Source organism: Monodon monoceros, unplaced genomic scaffold, assembly GCF_005190385.1.
Source record: "Monodon monoceros isolate NGI ecotype Baffin Bay Population unplaced genomic scaffold, NGI_Narwhal_1 Super_Scaffold_20, whole genome shotgun sequence".
Lineage (NCBI taxonomy): Eukaryota > Metazoa > Chordata > Mammalia > Artiodactyla > Monodontidae > Monodon > Monodon monoceros.
Window position 1 is genome coordinate 117,182,791 of NW_021703777.1, and position 18,143 is coordinate 117,200,933.

At 37.7% G+C, this 18,143-nt stretch overlaps 1 protein-coding gene across 1 annotated transcript in view; it reads right to left on the reverse strand.

The window, feature by feature from the left end:
* Positions 1-15,002, reverse strand: part of QRFPR (pyroglutamylated RFamide peptide receptor) — a 75,866-nt gene extending 60,864 nt beyond the window's left edge. The window contains exon 1 of the mRNA XM_029234720.1: positions 14,663-15,002. Coding sequence (XP_029090553.1) covers positions 14,663-15,002 — 340 coding nt within the window. The remainder of the gene's footprint in view (positions 1-14,662) is intronic.
* Positions 15,003-18,143: the final 3,141 nt, after the last annotated feature.

Consider the following 18,143-nt stretch of genomic DNA (forward strand, 5'->3'; position numbering starts at 1 on the left):
TATCAATTTTTCCTTATATGCAATGAGCTTTTGGTGTCAGTTAAGGACTCTAAGAATTCTGTACTCAGCCCTGATAATTTTGTATGTTTTTTCCCCAAAGTTTCGTAGCTTTACATTTACTTTTAAGTCTACAATCCAGTTTGAATAAATTTTTGTATAAAGTGTGAGGTTTAAGTTTTTGTTTGTTTTGTTTGCTTATTTTCACCTATAAATATCAATTGCTCCAGCACTATTTGTGGAACAGGCAATCCTTCCTCCATTGAATCACACCTTTGTCAAAAATCCTTTGAGCATATTGTGCAGATCTATTTCTAAATTCTCTATTCTGCTTCATTCATCTGTGTTTATCCCTCTGGCAATATCACACTGTTTTGATTACTTTATCTACATAGAAGCTTTGATATCAATCAGGCAGAGGAATTCCTCCCACTTCTTCTTTGTCAAGATTATTTTAGCTATTTTAGGCCCTGTGCCTATTATAAAGTTTTGAATAAGCTTGTCTATGTCTTCAAAAATCCTTGCTGGGATTTTGATAGGAATTACATTAAACCTATTGATCAATTTTGGGAGAACAGACATCTTTAATATATTGAGACTTCCAATCGATTAACACAGTATGTCTCATCATTTCTTTATGTATTCTTTGATTTTCTTCATCAGCATTTTGTAATTTTCAGCGCACAGAACTGAAAACTATGTTTCGTTTACTGTATACCTAAATATTTCACTTTATTTGGAGTAATTATAAGTAGTATGGTATTTTTCATTTCATTTTCTGCACGTTACTTGTTAATATAAAAATACCACTGAGTTTTGTGTGTTGATCTTATATACTTTGACTTTGCTGAATTCACTTATTCTAGGAGATTTTGTAGATTCTTGGGATTTTTAGAAAATAATGTCTTCTGCAAATAGAGGTAGTTTTATTTTTCCTTTCCAAACTTTATATCTTTTATTTCTTTTCTTTGCCTCCTTGCAGTGGCTTGAACTTCAAGCACTGTGCTACATAAGAGTAGTGAGAGCAGACATCCATGTTCTGTTCCCAATTTGAGAAAAAAAGCACTGTCTTTCACCATTAAATATGATGTTAGCTGTAGGTTTTTGTACATGCTCTTTATAAAGCTGAGAAAGTTTCTCTCTATTACTAACTTGCTGAGAACTTTTATCATGAATGGGTGTTGGATTTTGTCAAATGTTATTTGTGTGTCAATTGCTATGCTATGAGTTTTCTTTTTTAGCTTGTTGCTCTGGTGGATTACATTTTTTTCTTTTTTTTTTTCAGTATGCGGGCCTCTCACTGTTGTGGCCTCTCCCGTTGCGGAGCACAGGCTCCTGACGCGCAGGCTCAGCGGCCATGGCTCACGGGCCCAGTCACTCCGCGGCATGCGGGATCTTCCCGGACCGGGGCATGAACCCGTGTCCCCTGCATCGGCAGGCGGACTCTCAACCACTGCGCCACCAGGGAAGCCTTTACATTGATATCTGAATGTTGAGCCAGACTTACATACCTAAGATAAATCCCACTTGATCATGTGTATAATCCTTTATATACATTGATGGATTCCATCTGCTAATACACTGAGAATTTTTATGTCTAAGTTTGCAGTTGAGAGACATTGGTTTGCAGTTTTCTTTTTATTGTACTGTCTTTGTCTACTTTGTCAGAGTAAAAATGGCCTCATGAAGTGGTTTAGGAAGTGTTCTCTTCTCTTCTATTTTCTGGAAGAGTTTGTGTAAAAGTAGTGTTAATTCTTCTTTAAATGTTTGGCAGCATTCTCCAGTGAAACCATCTGGCTAGGAGATGTTTTGGGGGGGGCAGCTTTTCAGTTACAAATTTAATTTGTCTCTTCCTTTTAAAAATGTCTTTTTAATCAAAGAATTATGAGCAAATCGTTCAAAATCAGAAGGGCTACGATAAAAAAGAATGGGTCTCTGCCCACCCCCTCTCACCTGCTGTCCTACTCCCCGACATCTACTTGTGTTTAATTCTTCTGCCAGGTACCGTCACATTGCTAAACAAGTTGCTTTATATTCTTGATTTACTGATTTTAGATGGTCTATATTGACTTTCTTCTAGGATAGATAGGCTTTTAGTTCACTTTTATTACCTCCCACCTCTGCTTCTCCCCACATCTTTTAGTTTTCTTATAGTTATAACAATTTCTTCAATTATTTCTTTGAAAAGCTTTTGAGAAGTGTGTTTCCTAAATTCTTGCACGTGGTTTCCTCTATCTTTGACTCATAAAGTAATGTACTTAACACCCTTTTCCTTGGTCTATCAGCTTCCAACAGTTTATCTTGTCCCTCACTTTGTAAGATGATGATACCTCACCCCCTCATGTCACCTCCTTCCTCCTTTTCTTCCTCTCTTCTTCCTTCCAACTTCTATCAGCTATACCTTTATATTTACTTTATCAAGACTGATAGCTTTGCATTCTGTTCCATTGGCATGTTACGTCTTCTGTACTTAGCCTACAGTTTAATTATAAAAGATTAAAACTATAAGCAACATTTTCATTATTATGACTATTTAAACATTATAACTACAAAACCAATATACATGTTCCAGATACATTTCTTTTTCTCTGAATTTATAGTAATGATCCTTGTGAATTTACTCATTGCTCTAAAGTGTGCCATATTTTAATGTGCTTTGTATCCAGGCCGTGACCTTTTGTAGAGTATTTTCATTTATTTAATTTTTCCTGGAGTTTTAATTTGCATTTCTTTTTTTCCAGTTTGAAGAAGAAACATGTACCTTCTTCAACACACTATAGCAGTTTAGAGTATAAGCTCTGGAATTAGACTACCTGGGTTTGGATCTTGGGTTAACCACTAGTTAATTGTGTGACCTAGAGAAAATTACCTTACTTCACTGTGTCTTGGGTTTTCTTATCTATAAAATGTAGATGATGAAACAATACTTGCCTCATAGGACTCTTGGAGGATTAAATGAAATCATAAATGCCATGTGTTTAGGACAGAGCCTGGCACTATGTGAAAGTGCATTCATGAGTGTTAGCTACATTTATTGCTGCCGTAACCATCATCATTATTTTTACTATTACATCTCAACTTTTCACATAACATATACACAACTTGGAATCAATTCTAGTATTTGTTCTTTTAAGACTTTCTTCTAGAAGACTACTGACTTCTAAGTTTGATGACTGTGTTTATTTATTTATTTAAAGATTGTTCTATAGCCATGTTCTTGAAATTCATTTAGAATGGATTCCTTCTCCACTGTTCCTTTCATTTCATGGCTTCTTATTTCTTGTATTTCACCCTTGTTTTGCATGAATCTTTTTCAAGTAAGTTCTTCAAATTAATGAGTTTAAAGTAGGCTCCTTAAGTTCTTGCTTATCTGAAAGTGGCTATAATTTGACTTTAAATTCAACATTATCTTCCTTTGGAATCTTGAAGGTCTTGCCTTATTGACCTCTAGCATCCACTTTTGGTGCTAACACATCTATACCGTCCGACTGATTTTTGCTCTCTTATGAGGATCCTGGTTTACTATTTGGAAGCTTTTATTGATCTCTTTGTAATTGTACTTCTGAAATGTTATGGGAATATGAGTTGAAGCCTAGGCCATTTTTTATTCTTTTGCTCTTTGTGTGCCTTTTGAATTTGGAGACCTCTGACTCTCTTATCTCTGTGTTTTACCTCTGTGTTTTGTGCATTTTTTTGGTGGAACTCTTATTAATCAGATTTTGGAATTCCTGGCTGTATCCCTCATATTTATATCTTTTGTTTAATACATATTTTTTGCTTTATAAATTCTCTTTGTCTTTTTTGGTCCACATTACAGAGATCTTCTTCTCTTTATCTTCTAGCTCTTATAATTTATATATAAGTTCAGCAATCATATTTTCACTTTTAAGAACTTTTTCTTATTCTCAAATGTTCCTTTTCAGAGATGCCTACTCTTGATTTATGAAGTCAATATCTTCTTAAATGAAGACATCTCCCACTTACCATTAGTAACTCATTAATGAAAATGAGACATTCTGTGTGAAAATGTGCATTAGCAGCCTATTCCCCATCATTTAAAATGCCAAATCAAACTCCCAACAGAATTCCTGAAGTGTAACTAAAATATAGTTAAGTCATCATTTAGTATGTAAAATGTTTAAAATATTGCTCCCAATTTCCAGAACAATTAGAATGGTTTTTATCAAATGGTTTGTGTGCATGTTGCTCTGTATGCAGCATTTTCATGGTGCATCATGAATATTTTTTTCCAACAAGGCATAGCAACCAGCACACAGAAATTAATAAATATGTTAGAAAATTTCAAATATAATTTGCAACAAAAACAGGACAATTACCTTGGATGACCTGATACCCATGAAGAAAGGAACAGACTGGAAACTTGAAGAAAGTTGAAAGGCAAGGAGGGCTGAAATGTTATCATTGTCACTGGCTGTGGAAAGTGATATCATGAGTAAGTTGGGTTGCAAAGGTGCAATTTCAGGCAAACTATAAAACTCAGAAGCTTTCAGTTTTTTGTTTTTTTTTTAATCACTTTTGTGCTCAGGTAGGGACTCCTGAATGAATCTTCAAGGGATGTAGTTGACTCTTTAGGATGAAACACTACAGAATAAAGCTTTACTTACTCTCCTCTAGTATGTTTATAGAAGTATTTGCATGGTGATATAAGAGATATCTGGCAGTAATATCTCCACCAAGTTCAAAGATAATGATTATCATTGTATCAGCAGAGCCCACAAATAATTTTCAGCAAGCAATGTCTAGTGGTTTAATTGAATACCTTCTGGTTATCACTGTGATTAACTTTTTCAGACTGATATCCTGAAAAACTTTAGTACTTGCTAATTTCTCATCATGCATTTAAATAATTCTTCAACATCTTTTTCATTGACCTCTTTGCAAAGCTACTCTTCTTTTCAAGAGTAACAATTGCAAAGAATGGTTCAGTCGCAAAGAATGTGTAAAATGATGTGATGCTTCTCTTAGTGTCAGCAACATTCAGTACACACATCCCATTGTGAACACTAGGCATGCTTTTCAAAATATCTATTTGCGATTTTGATGTTCTACCAAATGTATTTGGAATATAGCTGGATAATTTTTATTTATAGATAAATCATTTGGTTTAAAATGTTTTCTTAAGTTTTGGGACATACATTTTTCCTATGTAAAATCATCTTAAAAAGTGTTGTATTGAATGATACATTTATTGTAGAAGTTTGAGACTTAAAAACCAATAGGAATTCCACTATGAAAATATCAAATGAGGAGACATTCTTCAGAATATGTCCATAGATATGAAAATACTACTTAGAATTTTTTCTAAAGAAATCTATAAATCACCCATTTATGCTAGTTTCATTTATCTGTTTGTTTGTATTCCCTTTTATTCTGCAAACTTTCTTCAACTGCCTAACAATCCTTGATTGTCTTTACATACTTAAGAATGGGGCAACGTGAAAGACTTCTGGCTTCTCTGTGTACATGGGCTGGAGCTGTTCTCAGAAAGATTTTGATTTAGGATGAGTGGCCCTCCACAAGGGGCCATACAAATTGCGAGACCCTGAGGTTTTTCTTTGTGGAGCCAAGCTGATACTAAGTGTAGTTCTGCTCAGAGTGCTTCCTTCAACTACTTTACAAGAAGAACCTTCTGGGTGCATATTTGTGTCAGAAAACAAGTTCACCAAAGTAAAATTATGTCTCTTCTGGTATTTCTCTTCCTATTTTCATTACTCTAATAGCTACAAATACCATTTTAGAAAAGTAACTGAATTGTTTTTTTACTTTCCACTAATGGCAATAATTAGACTTTCAAATAATAGAGTAAAATAAGCCCAGGTTAAACATTAGGGTAATAAAGCAGAAACAAGGTGGTTTCATTGTGCTAAAAATCTTAAAATAACTCACTGTCAAATAATATAGGAGGGATTTTTCTTTCTTTTCTTTTTTTTTTTGTATACAAGGAAAGAAATGGAGAAGGTCAGGTTAGCCATTAGGAAAAAATTCTTGAATGTGAAGGTTATCAGGCAACAAAATGCATTATAAAGTGTTCTTCCCCAGAAATGCTTAATAAAATATTTTAAATATTCATGTAATTTATGTACTCAGTTGCTCACCAAACATAAAATAACCTCAAATTAGTGTAAACTAATGCCAAAAATAGAGGGATGGCTAAATAAAATATATGTCAATATAATGTAAATTATTAAATCATCTTTCAATGGACGTTTTAAAATGAAAACTAACTGAAACAAGCAGTAAACAAGTGATATATACATGTACACACACATACACTCAAACACTAAAGGGTTTCTATTTTGCTAAAAATATATTCAGGAGAAAACTAACAACTAAATGTTACTAATTTTAGTAACACACTAAACTTCTCATCATAATTACCTCTGGATTTGGAATACATAATTTTTATTTTCTTTGTATTTGTTTGTTCTATATATTAATTAGATGTTTTGGACTGCAAATAAAATTCAGCTCAACTGGCTGAAACAATAAGGGAAATGTACTATTTCATATAAAAGTGATTCCAGAGGTAGAGCAATAATGGGGCAGTAAATTCTACAGCTGAATGATTTCAGCATGGATTGGCATTCTCTCCTTTGGATTACTTCATCCTCCTCAGCATGCTTTTGTTCTTAGGATTAGAAAGGAAAATATACACTTTTCTCAGTCCCTTTATGAAAGTGAGGAAAACCTCAGACTCTATGGCCAAAATGGGCTGCATGCCCATTTTAAAACTCATCGACAAGGAGAATGAAATTTAAAATATTGACCTACATTAATGAAATCCAACTCCTAGAGCTAAGAAGGATCCTAACCTCCCCTGAAGAACATGCCCACCCAATACGTTAACATACCAGGTTTCTGTTTGGAAGAAATAACATCCAACAAGACCTAATTAAACAGAGTCATTCTATGTGTAAGAGGTGATTGTATTAGTTCTCTACTGCTGCTCTAACAAATTACTACAATCTTAGTGGTTCAAAAGAACACACATTTATATCTTATAGTTCTGGAAGTCAGGTGTTTAAAATGGGCCTGCAGAGCTGCATTCCTTCTGAAGGCTCTAGAGAAGAATCTGTTTCCTGGCCTTTTCCAGTTTCCAGAGACTGCCTGCCTTCCTTAGCTCAAGGCCCTGCGTCACTCTGACTTCTGGCACGGTTGCCACATCTCCATCTCTGCTCCTGACACTCCTGACTCCCTTTGTAAGTACCCTTACGATTAATAGGGTCCAGCCAGATAATACAGGATGGTCTCCCCATCTCTAGATCCTTAACTTAGTCACATCAGCAAAATCTCTTTTGCCATGTAAAGCAACATAGTCAGAGGTTGTAAGGATTAGGTTATGGACATCTTTGAAGGACCACTGTTCTGTCTTATCACATAGGATTAACATGACAATATTGCACAGTGACTTATCATTAAAATGTCAATTATCTCCAAAACAGCAGATAAATTGAATACAATACCAATCAAAATTCCAGGGGGACAAACTTATTTTTAAATGCTTATGGAAAACTAAAGGTCCATACATAACTAAATCAACTCTGAAAGAGAAGGTCAAAGAAATAGGGGACTTTCCCAATGCAATATTTAGATATGCTAAAAAGCCTTTGCAATAAACACTATAGCACTGGTGTGGACTTAGACAACTAAGCAATGTTTCAAAATAGACAGAAAAGAAGATGGGAAATGGATTTATAATTAAAATGGCACCACAAATCAAGGGAGAAATTATAAGTTGTTTATAGGAAGTGTAAAAACGACTAGCTCTCTACATGGAGAAAAATAAACCAATCTGCCTATCTTGTATCACACACAAAGGTGGACTCTAAATACATAAATTATCTGTTAAAAATAAAAGCATTAGATAAACACAGCAACATGGAAAGATGTTGGAAACAGCACTGAGCAAAGTAACAATGCATATTTATGCAACATATGTAAGAATAATACAAACAAATTTAAAGGTACATATCAAACACATTATTGTAGCCACCTTTTCAGGGGGAGATGAATTATAGCAGAGAATGGGGATTTAAGGGAAAAAAAGAATATAAACATAATAAAACAAGAGAAGGTTATTGTCCAGAATGATAATAATATCATATTATTAACTCAACGCTATGAACCTGAGATCCCAAAAGAGAGCACAAAAGCAAGAATGAGAGAGAGTTGTAGGATGGAAGGTGAAAGAGAGAGAAGTCTACAAACGTTTTTTACAAGATGGAGAAGGTGAAATGGGAATTTTTGTTTGCTTGTTTCAAGCTATAACTAAAACTTTAGACCAGTCATATCTGAAGATGGAAGCAGTAACCATCAGTTACAATTCTCAGCAGTTACTCCTAGGTGGATATTCAGACACCCTCCCCAGCAACAGAAATGTGTACACTGGGAATTCCAAGACCTACCCCAGATTCCAAGCCCTAGAAAGCACTGGTTCTCAAACCTGGCTACATGTTGTAATAAGCTGAGGATCTTTAAAAGAAATTGATACCTAGATCTCACTCTGAGAGATTCTGAATTGTGGGGAGTGAGTGGGGCCTTAGGGTTTAAAAAAGTACCCAGGTAATTTTAATATGGAGCAAAGTTTGAGAACCACTGGGTGAGAGAATGGATTTGAGAGTGAGCCTTCTCTTCAGGGTCTACTTTCTAACATTGCTTCCAACTGTGGGGGGTTGGGGAGGGCTTAGGAGGATATCTTAGTCTATCACACTAATTTTTCATGCTATATTCTGTCTTCTCATTCATTCATTTGTTCATTCGCTGACCTATGGATCATATACTACTGAAGGCTCTGACTACAGACCAAGACAAAACATAAACACTCCCAGCTGTTCTTCATGGAAGGAGAGCAGGCATTAAACAATATCCCACAAATAAATGTATAATTACAAAGCAGTATTCCAAGAAATTCTGTTTGAATACAGACAAGGATAAAGTTTAAAAAAACAAAAGTAAAATGCTGGATTAAAGTTGATTGAGAAAATGACAATATACATTAAAGCAATGGTGGTGAGTGATACCTAGAATGTTGATGATTGATTATCATGTACATTACAAGGGATACAAGCAGTGGTGTGCTAATAAATGTTAACAACCAGCTCCCCAGGTTAAAAAAAAGTTTCTGATCATTAATTATTTGCTAATTTCCCTGGTATAAATATGGTCACCATGGCCAATCCCAAACTACCAAAAGGATATCAATAAGTGTGGAGCCTGGAATAGATGTAAACACAGTTGGTTATCATGAGTTGGTATGAATTAGCTCTAGCACACCATTGGATACCTAATTATGTTCAAAGAAATGATAACTAAAAAGAATGCCAATCTATATATGTTTTATGACTTCTTTTATTTTTTGGTTTTGTTTTCTTCTCCTCTGTTCTTTCTCTCTGTGTATCTAAAACACTATTCCTGAACAGACTAGTTGTAAAAGAAAGTTTGTGTTTTAGATATGACTTCTTATGATAGTTAATTTTTTTCTTCTTTTTTCCAGTTGTATTCAGATATAATTGACATATAACCTTGTATTAGTTTAAGGTGTAAAATATGACTTGATACAAGTATATATTACAAAATGATTACCACAATAAATGTAGTTAACATCCCATCACCCCACATGGACCTACTGTATAGCACAGGGAACACTACTCAATACTCTGTGATAGCTAATTTTATGTGTCAACTTGTATTGATAATGGGGTGCCCAGATGTCTGGTTAAACATTACTTCTGGTTGTGTCTGTAAGGGTGTTTCCAGAGGAGATTAGTATTTGAATTGGTGAACTGAGTAAAGCAGATGGCCCTTCCCAGTGTGGGTGGGCATCACCTAATCTGTTGAGAGCCCAAATAGAACAAAAGGGTGGAGGACGGTGGGAATTTGTTCTCTGCCTGACTGCTTTGAGCTGAGAAACTGATCTTCTCCAGCCCTTGAGGCCCCTAGTTTTCAGGCCTTCAGACAGACTGGAATCTACAACGTTGGTTCTTTGACTCTCAGGCTTTTGAACTACCACTGCCACCTGCTTTCCGGGGTCTCCAGTTTGCAGACAACAGATTGTGGGACTTCTCAGCCTCCATAACTGTGTAAGCCAATTCTTCACAGCACATCATACATATACACACATACTATTGGTTCTCTTTCCCAGGAGAACTCTGACTAATAAATATGCTTATCTTTCATCTCCTCCCCTGAGCTGCTCTCATTGACTTCTGTGGTTCTGCAACATCATGAAAGTCTATCTCTGCTCTCCTCTGCTCTCTCTTTTCTTTTGTCCCTGTTTATGCCTTATACCTGCCAGAAGTGTCCTTTGTCCTGACTGAGGCAATGATGATAATGTTCAAAGTTAAAAGACTAACTTCCAATCTAGAACACTTTTTACCATTTACTGTGTTATAATCAGCATTAACTCCATAAACTCATAAAATCTGCTTGGCAGCAACACCATAAAATATGTATTGTTATGACCTCCATCTGTAGAAAGAGATGAGAAATAAAGCAACTTACCCAAGGTTGTTCCTATATCCCATAAAATGATGGCTCCAGAGTCTATGCTCTCAGCCACTGTGAAAAACAGTCCCCAAACCACAGGTTTTCCATAATTAGTGTGGAGAAGAGGCCTTACAAAATAAATAAGTATTTAGGGTATTCAATGGTTTGGAAGCATCAATCCTATTTCTTTTAAATTACGTTTCTACTTGCCAAATTAGTATAACTCTATTCTCTACCTGTGTTTATATTAAGACTTGGAAGACAGCTGATTATCACTGTTTTCCTTCTTTTCTACATCTCATCTCTTTATCTTTCACATTTCCCTGCTTCCTTCCCACCCTGTTTTTCTGAACACCACTTTGCAAATCTTGTCGGGATAACATTTTTCTAAAATTTAGTTGAGTAGTGGGTCTCCTACAATTTTGTAATCTCTACACTTAACACAGTTCGAGGATTAAAATATATTATTCTGAGAGACTACACCATATATTTTTCAAGAACAGCTCTGATTTTACTGCAGTAATAAAAATAGTCAGAGGGCTAGGTGGCCCTAGGCAAAAATCACGCATATAGCTGTTCTTCCACTCGCCATGACTTGCATCTTTTGGTATAATCTCATCTAAATAGTCTGCCTTTGTCACAGTCTCATCCACACCCACACATTCCAAGATGAATAAAAACTTCTGCTTTATTAGCAACCAACCACAGGTAAATCAACTTTTTAATTATCTGTGTTCCTTAAAATTGCATCATCAATTCCACCACTTTAGTAATCGAATTCAGAGAGTTGGCTATAACAAAGTACTGCCACAGGGTAGCAATGGAACATAACCATGGCTGATGAGTTCTGATGGGTTTAATTTGCTTATGGTCAACCATACTTGCTCTAACTTGACTCCCTTTATACTAGTGGCTTTAACCATGACCCACAATAGGAAATACCTTTACATTACACACACACACACACACACACACACACACGTAATTTAAAGATATTTCTTATTGCATGTGTAGATACATATATGTATATACATATATATACACACACAACCAAACTTTTACTATGTAAATGCTCTCTGAAATTCTCTATTCTAATATATATCATTTTTTAGAAAATTGCTAATCCTGACTCACCCAATGACTTATGACTAAGTAATAGGTTGCAACTCCTAGTTTGAAATTCGTTGCTTCAGATTAGTGATGCATCTGCTTCAGAATAAAATTCAAACTCCTTAACATAGCACTAGAAGGCTCTTCATGATTTCTCTTCTTTTCTCTCCAGCTTCATCTCTCACCACTTCCCCTTTGAATGCTAAACTCCAGGCATACAGAACTACTCACTTTCTCCAGGAAAACTGCTGTCTTTCCTCAAAATCTTTACACGACATATATTGTGTACTATTCACCCTTGTATTTGAGTTCAGCATAACGACTAGCATATATTAGTCATTCAATAAATAGTTGAATCAGTAAAGGAATGAATAAATAAACAAATGAAAAAAATTATATCAAAGTCTATGCAAAGAATGTACTTTGTCAATAACATCCCATAGATTTCACTCTGAAAATGCAGGTATAGGCTACAGAAAGGAGAAAAAACACCCAATAACCTAGAGATTTATTAAGGAAAATTGTAATTTCTGGAAACCGGAGTAAACAGCTTCATAATAGCTTATTTACTTTGAGGAAATTTTTACCCATTTAATTTGGTTCAGCTGGATTTTGGTCATCAACAAATCAGGCAGACAAGTAAAGTTGATTGTGTATTAAATTCCACACCCTCCTTGGTATAATTATGACTTGGAAAAATAAGCTCTAATGGGAAAAGTCCTAGTTATTGTAGTAACGGCCTCTATGGTATAACAGACAATCAGAGAGAAATATTTAGCCTGTCTATTTGCTAAGGAAAAGTGCTCAGTGGTGGCCTATTACCATTGGTCAAAATAACCTGTCCCCAAAGTGGAACACAGCAATGGTGTATTAGAGACCAATGAATCTCAAACTTCCTTGTGAATTTGGACCACATAGGGAATTTTGTTAAAATGCAGATTCTGATTCAATAGGTCTGGAATGGGGACTGAGACTGCATTTCTAACAAGGTTCCAGGTGATGCTCATGCTGTGGGCCCATGGCCTAGACTCTAAATAGAAAGAAAAGTACACAATTTATTGAAGACATTCTGTTTTGCTCCTAGGAAGCATTATTTCCTAACTCAAATATTTTTGTTACCAAGGTAACTGGGCCACAAGCAGGTCCTATGACCACTTGACCTAATGACTTGTGCTGGAGGAACTGTTTTAGCCAAGCAGCAGCCTCTCCTCCCTCCACAGAATTTCAAATTAAAAGGAACAAGTACTATTTGTCCCAGAATAAGATATCTTCTAGTTACCAGTGAAGCAGCCCTTTCTTATTTACCTCTTTACATCAGGAACTTCATTGCCGACAACATTCTACATTGCCACTACCTAGAACTGAAACATGTTGAAAAGATGTATAAAAGCCATGCCGAAACCAAATAGCTCAGTATATTATTTTGGCGCTTATGCCTCTCACTTAACAATTGTTTTTCTGTTAGATTTCCTTCAGGTTTTCAGTGGAAGATAATCACATCCCATTCTCATATAGTCAGCTTCCCATCTGTCAGTAACATCTGTAAGTCAAGAGTTTCTGACAATAATAGAAAAATGTGGGTGCTTTTTTCCCCCAGTTCTTCCTTTTTTAAACAAAAAAAATTTTTTTTTGCTATATACCTTTTTCCAAGAAGAGAAAAAAAGGGGGACACGTACAGAGTTGCTTTAATTAAAGGGAAATCTCCTGTGCCTTTTTCTCAAAAAATAAGCCATATGTACTGGTCAAAAGTTTTTCCATTAGTTCTGTGGCGTTAGTTGCACTGGGCAACTTTAAAATGCCCAAGTATAAGGATTTCATCAGAGTGCATAAAAAAGTCAATAATCCATAAGTCAATTTATGACTGCATTATGTGTCACTTTCAAGCTAATACTATGTACTGTAATGTTTAGTGTATTGGGGGAAATATATATATCATAGATGGGATGGGAATCAAAGATTTTAGCAACCTGATCCACTAACAATAAACCCGGTGCAAATTAATGAAAAAAAGCAATGCCAGGGACTTAAATTGAGGATCTCAAGTTGGTAATGGTAGGATGAAAGAAACACCCGCCATGAGAATAAAAGGAATTAGCTAAGGAAGGGGTGGAAATAGCAGAGTTTGAAAGCACAATGATTCATTTCTCTCACATTCTCCCTATATTTCCAATCACTTTCTATGAATTTTGAGATGGTCACAAGAGTACATCCACCCATGAAAACACAGGTACAATCAATGTTTCCTCGTCCCCAAGGCACTCCATAAGCACTGGTGAGAATACAACCCACTACTATTTATGGGTTACAAAACACGCTCTCTATAGTCATGTCTCTTTGGAAAGACTGCATCATTTAGAGAAGTGCAGTGTCTTATTTTTTCCCACACACTGCTCCCAACAAAGACTCCAAATGGTTCTCTGCCATTTCTGCTCCCATTCTAAGGAAGAGAAATTAATCTCTCTTTCTTTATCAGTCAAGAGGACATATATTTTCTGTGTTCCTTCTCCAAGTGTGACTCTGTTCATGTATTTTTTAAAAAGAAGGACTAGATTTTTTTTTCTGCAAATGCATTATATTTGTTTTAAAGTGTTAAGTCCATATATATACTTGCAGTACAAATATCTGTCTGGAAGCCCCACGGGCAACTGGGGAGTGAGGCTGGAGGTTAGAGGAATGAGGGGATGTTGGGGTTTTTATTATTTGAATTATTTTATCTTACTTTTATTTTAAAAATAGGAAAAAGTCTTGGTAATCGTGGAAAAGGGAGCTGAACTGACTGGTGCCACTTCCCACCCCACTGCGGTGAGACTCTCCTAAGCATTTCCCTAACTTGTGTGTCTAAGCGACACGGAGAAAAATGCTGGAACGGAATCAAAAGGAGCAAAAACTTATCTCCAAGTGAGGGCAGGCGAGGAAGTTCTAAGAAAGGGTACTGGATTCATTTGGTAAAGAGAAAAATGGAAGAAAGTCAGAAGAGTAGAGTGTGTGTTGTGGAGGGGGTCCCCTGGAATGCTGGGGATTAGGGGAGAAGGAAAGCGCGCGGACTCACCCCCCAGCCAGTTGTTGAAGATGTTCTCGAGCATAGTGACCGGGATACAGAAGAAGGCGATGGGCAGGTCGCTGAGCGCCAAGGAGCAGGTGAAGATGTTGGTGACGGTGCGCATGGCCTCGTTGAGGGTCACCACGTAGACCACCAGCGCGTTGCCAAAGAGCGCTAGGACGAAGATGAGCACGCCGGTGAGCACTAAGGCCAGCTTGGCGCGCCCAGGCAGCTGCGGGGTGTAGACCAGCGGCCGCAGCCCGTACAGCGCGATGAACTGCGCCCGTGTCGTGTTGTGGTCCCGCAGCAGCCGGGAGAACTGCTCTGGGGTGATGTTGAGCGACTGCATGCTGCGCGCGCCCCGCGTGCCATCCACCTCCCGGGGCTCGGACTCCCGCGCGGCGGGGCGCGGGCTACTGGGGGACCTGCGCGGAGGCCGCCTCCCTCCCCTGCAGGCCGGGACAGCCTCCGCTCTGGACTCGGGCGCACGAGAGGGCTCCCGCCAGCACCTCGGGAGGTTCTGGAGAAGGAAAGCAGTGCAGGGTTTTAACTCACAATCAACAGGCGAGAAGCCAGAGCGAGGGAGACGATCCCATTGACCAAAAATGTTAGTAGTTCAAAGTCTTCTGCTCCTCTCTGAGGCCCGGCGCTGTGGCCGTCCGGAATGCCGGAGCGACAGTGCCCGTGCTTCTCACTCCCCAGCCTCTGGCCACGCGGTGAAGACACCGCACCGGCTCCGGGGGCGGCGGAGGGTGGGTCTGGAGCTCGGCTGCGCGCCCCTCACTCCCGGCTTCAGCAGCGGGGACCCCGCCTCCGAACCCTCTGCGCAAGGGAAACTCCTCCCGGGCTCCCCAGTTTCTGCCACCGAGCCCCTTTCTCGTGCCTCAGATCACGCTTATGTGTAAAATTGAGTATTGGGGTTTTCCACAGTCTCACGGTTTCTCCTCTTAAGAAATAATGTGGGCCACAGCTAGCCAAGGCAAAAGAAGATTTATTTTTAATTATTTTTCTGTATAAAAAATTAATTACAGCGCCTAGGAAATTACACAGATAGTACAGAGAGGTCCAGTGCACCCTTCGTCTGGTTTCTCCAGTTGATTACATCTTATTTAACTATGGTACGATACAAAACCAGGAATTTGCTATGTGTGTAATATGTCTGTGTGTAGGTCTGTGTCATTTTATACCAAATGTAGATTCCTGTAACCACCACCAAAATCAAGATAGAAAACTCTTCTATCACCACAAAGGCCTCAGTGCAGCTACCCCTTTACTGTCACACCCAGCCTGTCCTCCCACCTCCAACCCCTGCTGATAACTCATCTATTCTCCATCTCTATATTTTGAGAGGTTGTATAAACAGAATCTTACAGTATATAACCTTTTTTTAAAACATCTTTATTGGAGTATACTTGCTTTACAATGTTGTGTTAGTTTCTGCTATATAACAAAGTGAACCAGCTATATGTATACATATATCCCCATATCCCCTCCCTCTTGCGTCTCCCTCCCATTCTCCCTATCCCACCCCTCTAGGTGGTCACAAAGCACCACTGGGCTGATCTCCCTGTGCTATGCGGCTGCTTCCCACTAGCTGTCTGTTTTACATAAGGTAGTGTATATATGTCAGTGCCACTCTCTCACTGTCCCAGCTTACCCTTCCCCCTCCCCGTGTCCTCAAATCCATTCTCTATGTCTCCGTCTTTATTCCTGTCCTGCCCCTAGGTTCATCAGAACTTTTTTTTTTTTTTTAGATTCCATATATATGTGTTAGCATACCGTGTTTGTCTTTCTCTTTCTGACTTACTTCACTCTGTATGACAGACTCTAGGTCCATCCACCTCACTACAAATAACTCAATTTCTTTTCTTTTTATGGCTGAGTAATATCCATTGTATATATGTGCCACATCTTCTTTATCCATTCATCTGATGATGGACACTTAGGTTGCTTCCATCTCCAGGCTATTGTAAATAGAGCTGCAATGAACATTGTGGTACATGACTCTTCTTGAATTATGGTTTTCTCAGGGTATATGCCCAGTAGTGGGATTGCTGGGTCATATGGTAGTTCTACTTTTAGCTTTTTAAGGAACCTCCGTACTTCTCTCCATAGTGGCTGTATCAATTTACATTCGATACTGATTCTTTTTCTACTCAGCATCATGCTCTGCAGATTCATCCAAGTTGTTAGGTACATCCGTAGTTCCTTTTTATTGCTGAGGGTATATCACAGTCTAACCAGTCACCCGTAGTAAGATGTTTTGGTGGTTTCCAGTTTGGGGCTATTACAAATAAAGCTGCTATGAAGAACCAGGTACAGATTTTTGTGTGGACATATTTTCATTTCTTTGGGAAATGCCAAGAAGTTTGGTTGTTGAGTCTATGGTCTGTATGTTTAGGTTTTTAAGAAATTGCCAAACTACTCTTCAGAGTGGTTGTTCCATTTTACGTTGCCATCAGCAATACATTAGAGATTCAGTTTCTCCACATCCTTGCAGCACTTGGTAGTTTCATTACTTTATTTTAGCTGTTTTAATAAGTGTGCAGTGCAGTGATATCTTATTGAGTCTTAATTTGCATTTCCCTAATACCAGATGATGTTGAATATCTTCTCATGTGTTTGTTTGCCATCCCAATATCGTCAGTGAATTTTTTTTTTTTCTTTGCGGTATGCGGGTCTCTCACTGCTGTGGCCTCTCCCGTTGCAGAGCACAGGCTCCGGACGCGCGGGCTCAGCGGCCATGGCTCACGGGCCCAGCCACTCAGCGGCATGTGGGATCTTCCCAGACCGGGGCACAAACCCGTGTCCCCTGCATCAGCAGGCGGACTCTCAACCACTGCGCCACCAGGGAAGCCCTTCAGTGAAATTTTTAAAAATATAGTTTACCCACTTTCAAATTCAACTGTTTGGCCTAACTGCTGTTGAGTTTTGAGGGTACTTTTTATATGCTAGATGCCAGTCCTTTGTCAAATAAGTGGTGTGTAAATATTTTTCTTCTGTCTGTACCTTGTTATTTATCCTCTTAACAGAGTCTCTCTCAGATCAGTTTTTAATTTTGATGAAGTTCTATTAATTTTTTATAGGTTATACTTTTGATTTTTTTTATAGGTTATACTTTTGATGTCCAGTCTAAGAACTCTTCACCAAATGTTGTGTCCCCAGATTTTTCTTCCATGTCTTTTTCTAAAAGTTCTGTGGCTTTACATTTGACATTTTGAGCTTCTATTTTGTTCCATTGACCTAAGTGTTTCTTTGTCCTCCAATACCTCACAGGCTTGAATACTGCAGCCATGTAAGTCTTGAAACCAGGTAGAGTGATTTCTGCCACTTAATACTTTTTGTAAAATAAAATAATTTTGTAAAAATTATTTTAGATATTCTAGGGCCAGCGCCTATTCAAATAAATTTTAGAATATATTTGTGTATCTCTACAAAATGCCTTGCTGGGATTTTGATAGGAATTGAGACCTTTCCTATGTTGAGTCTT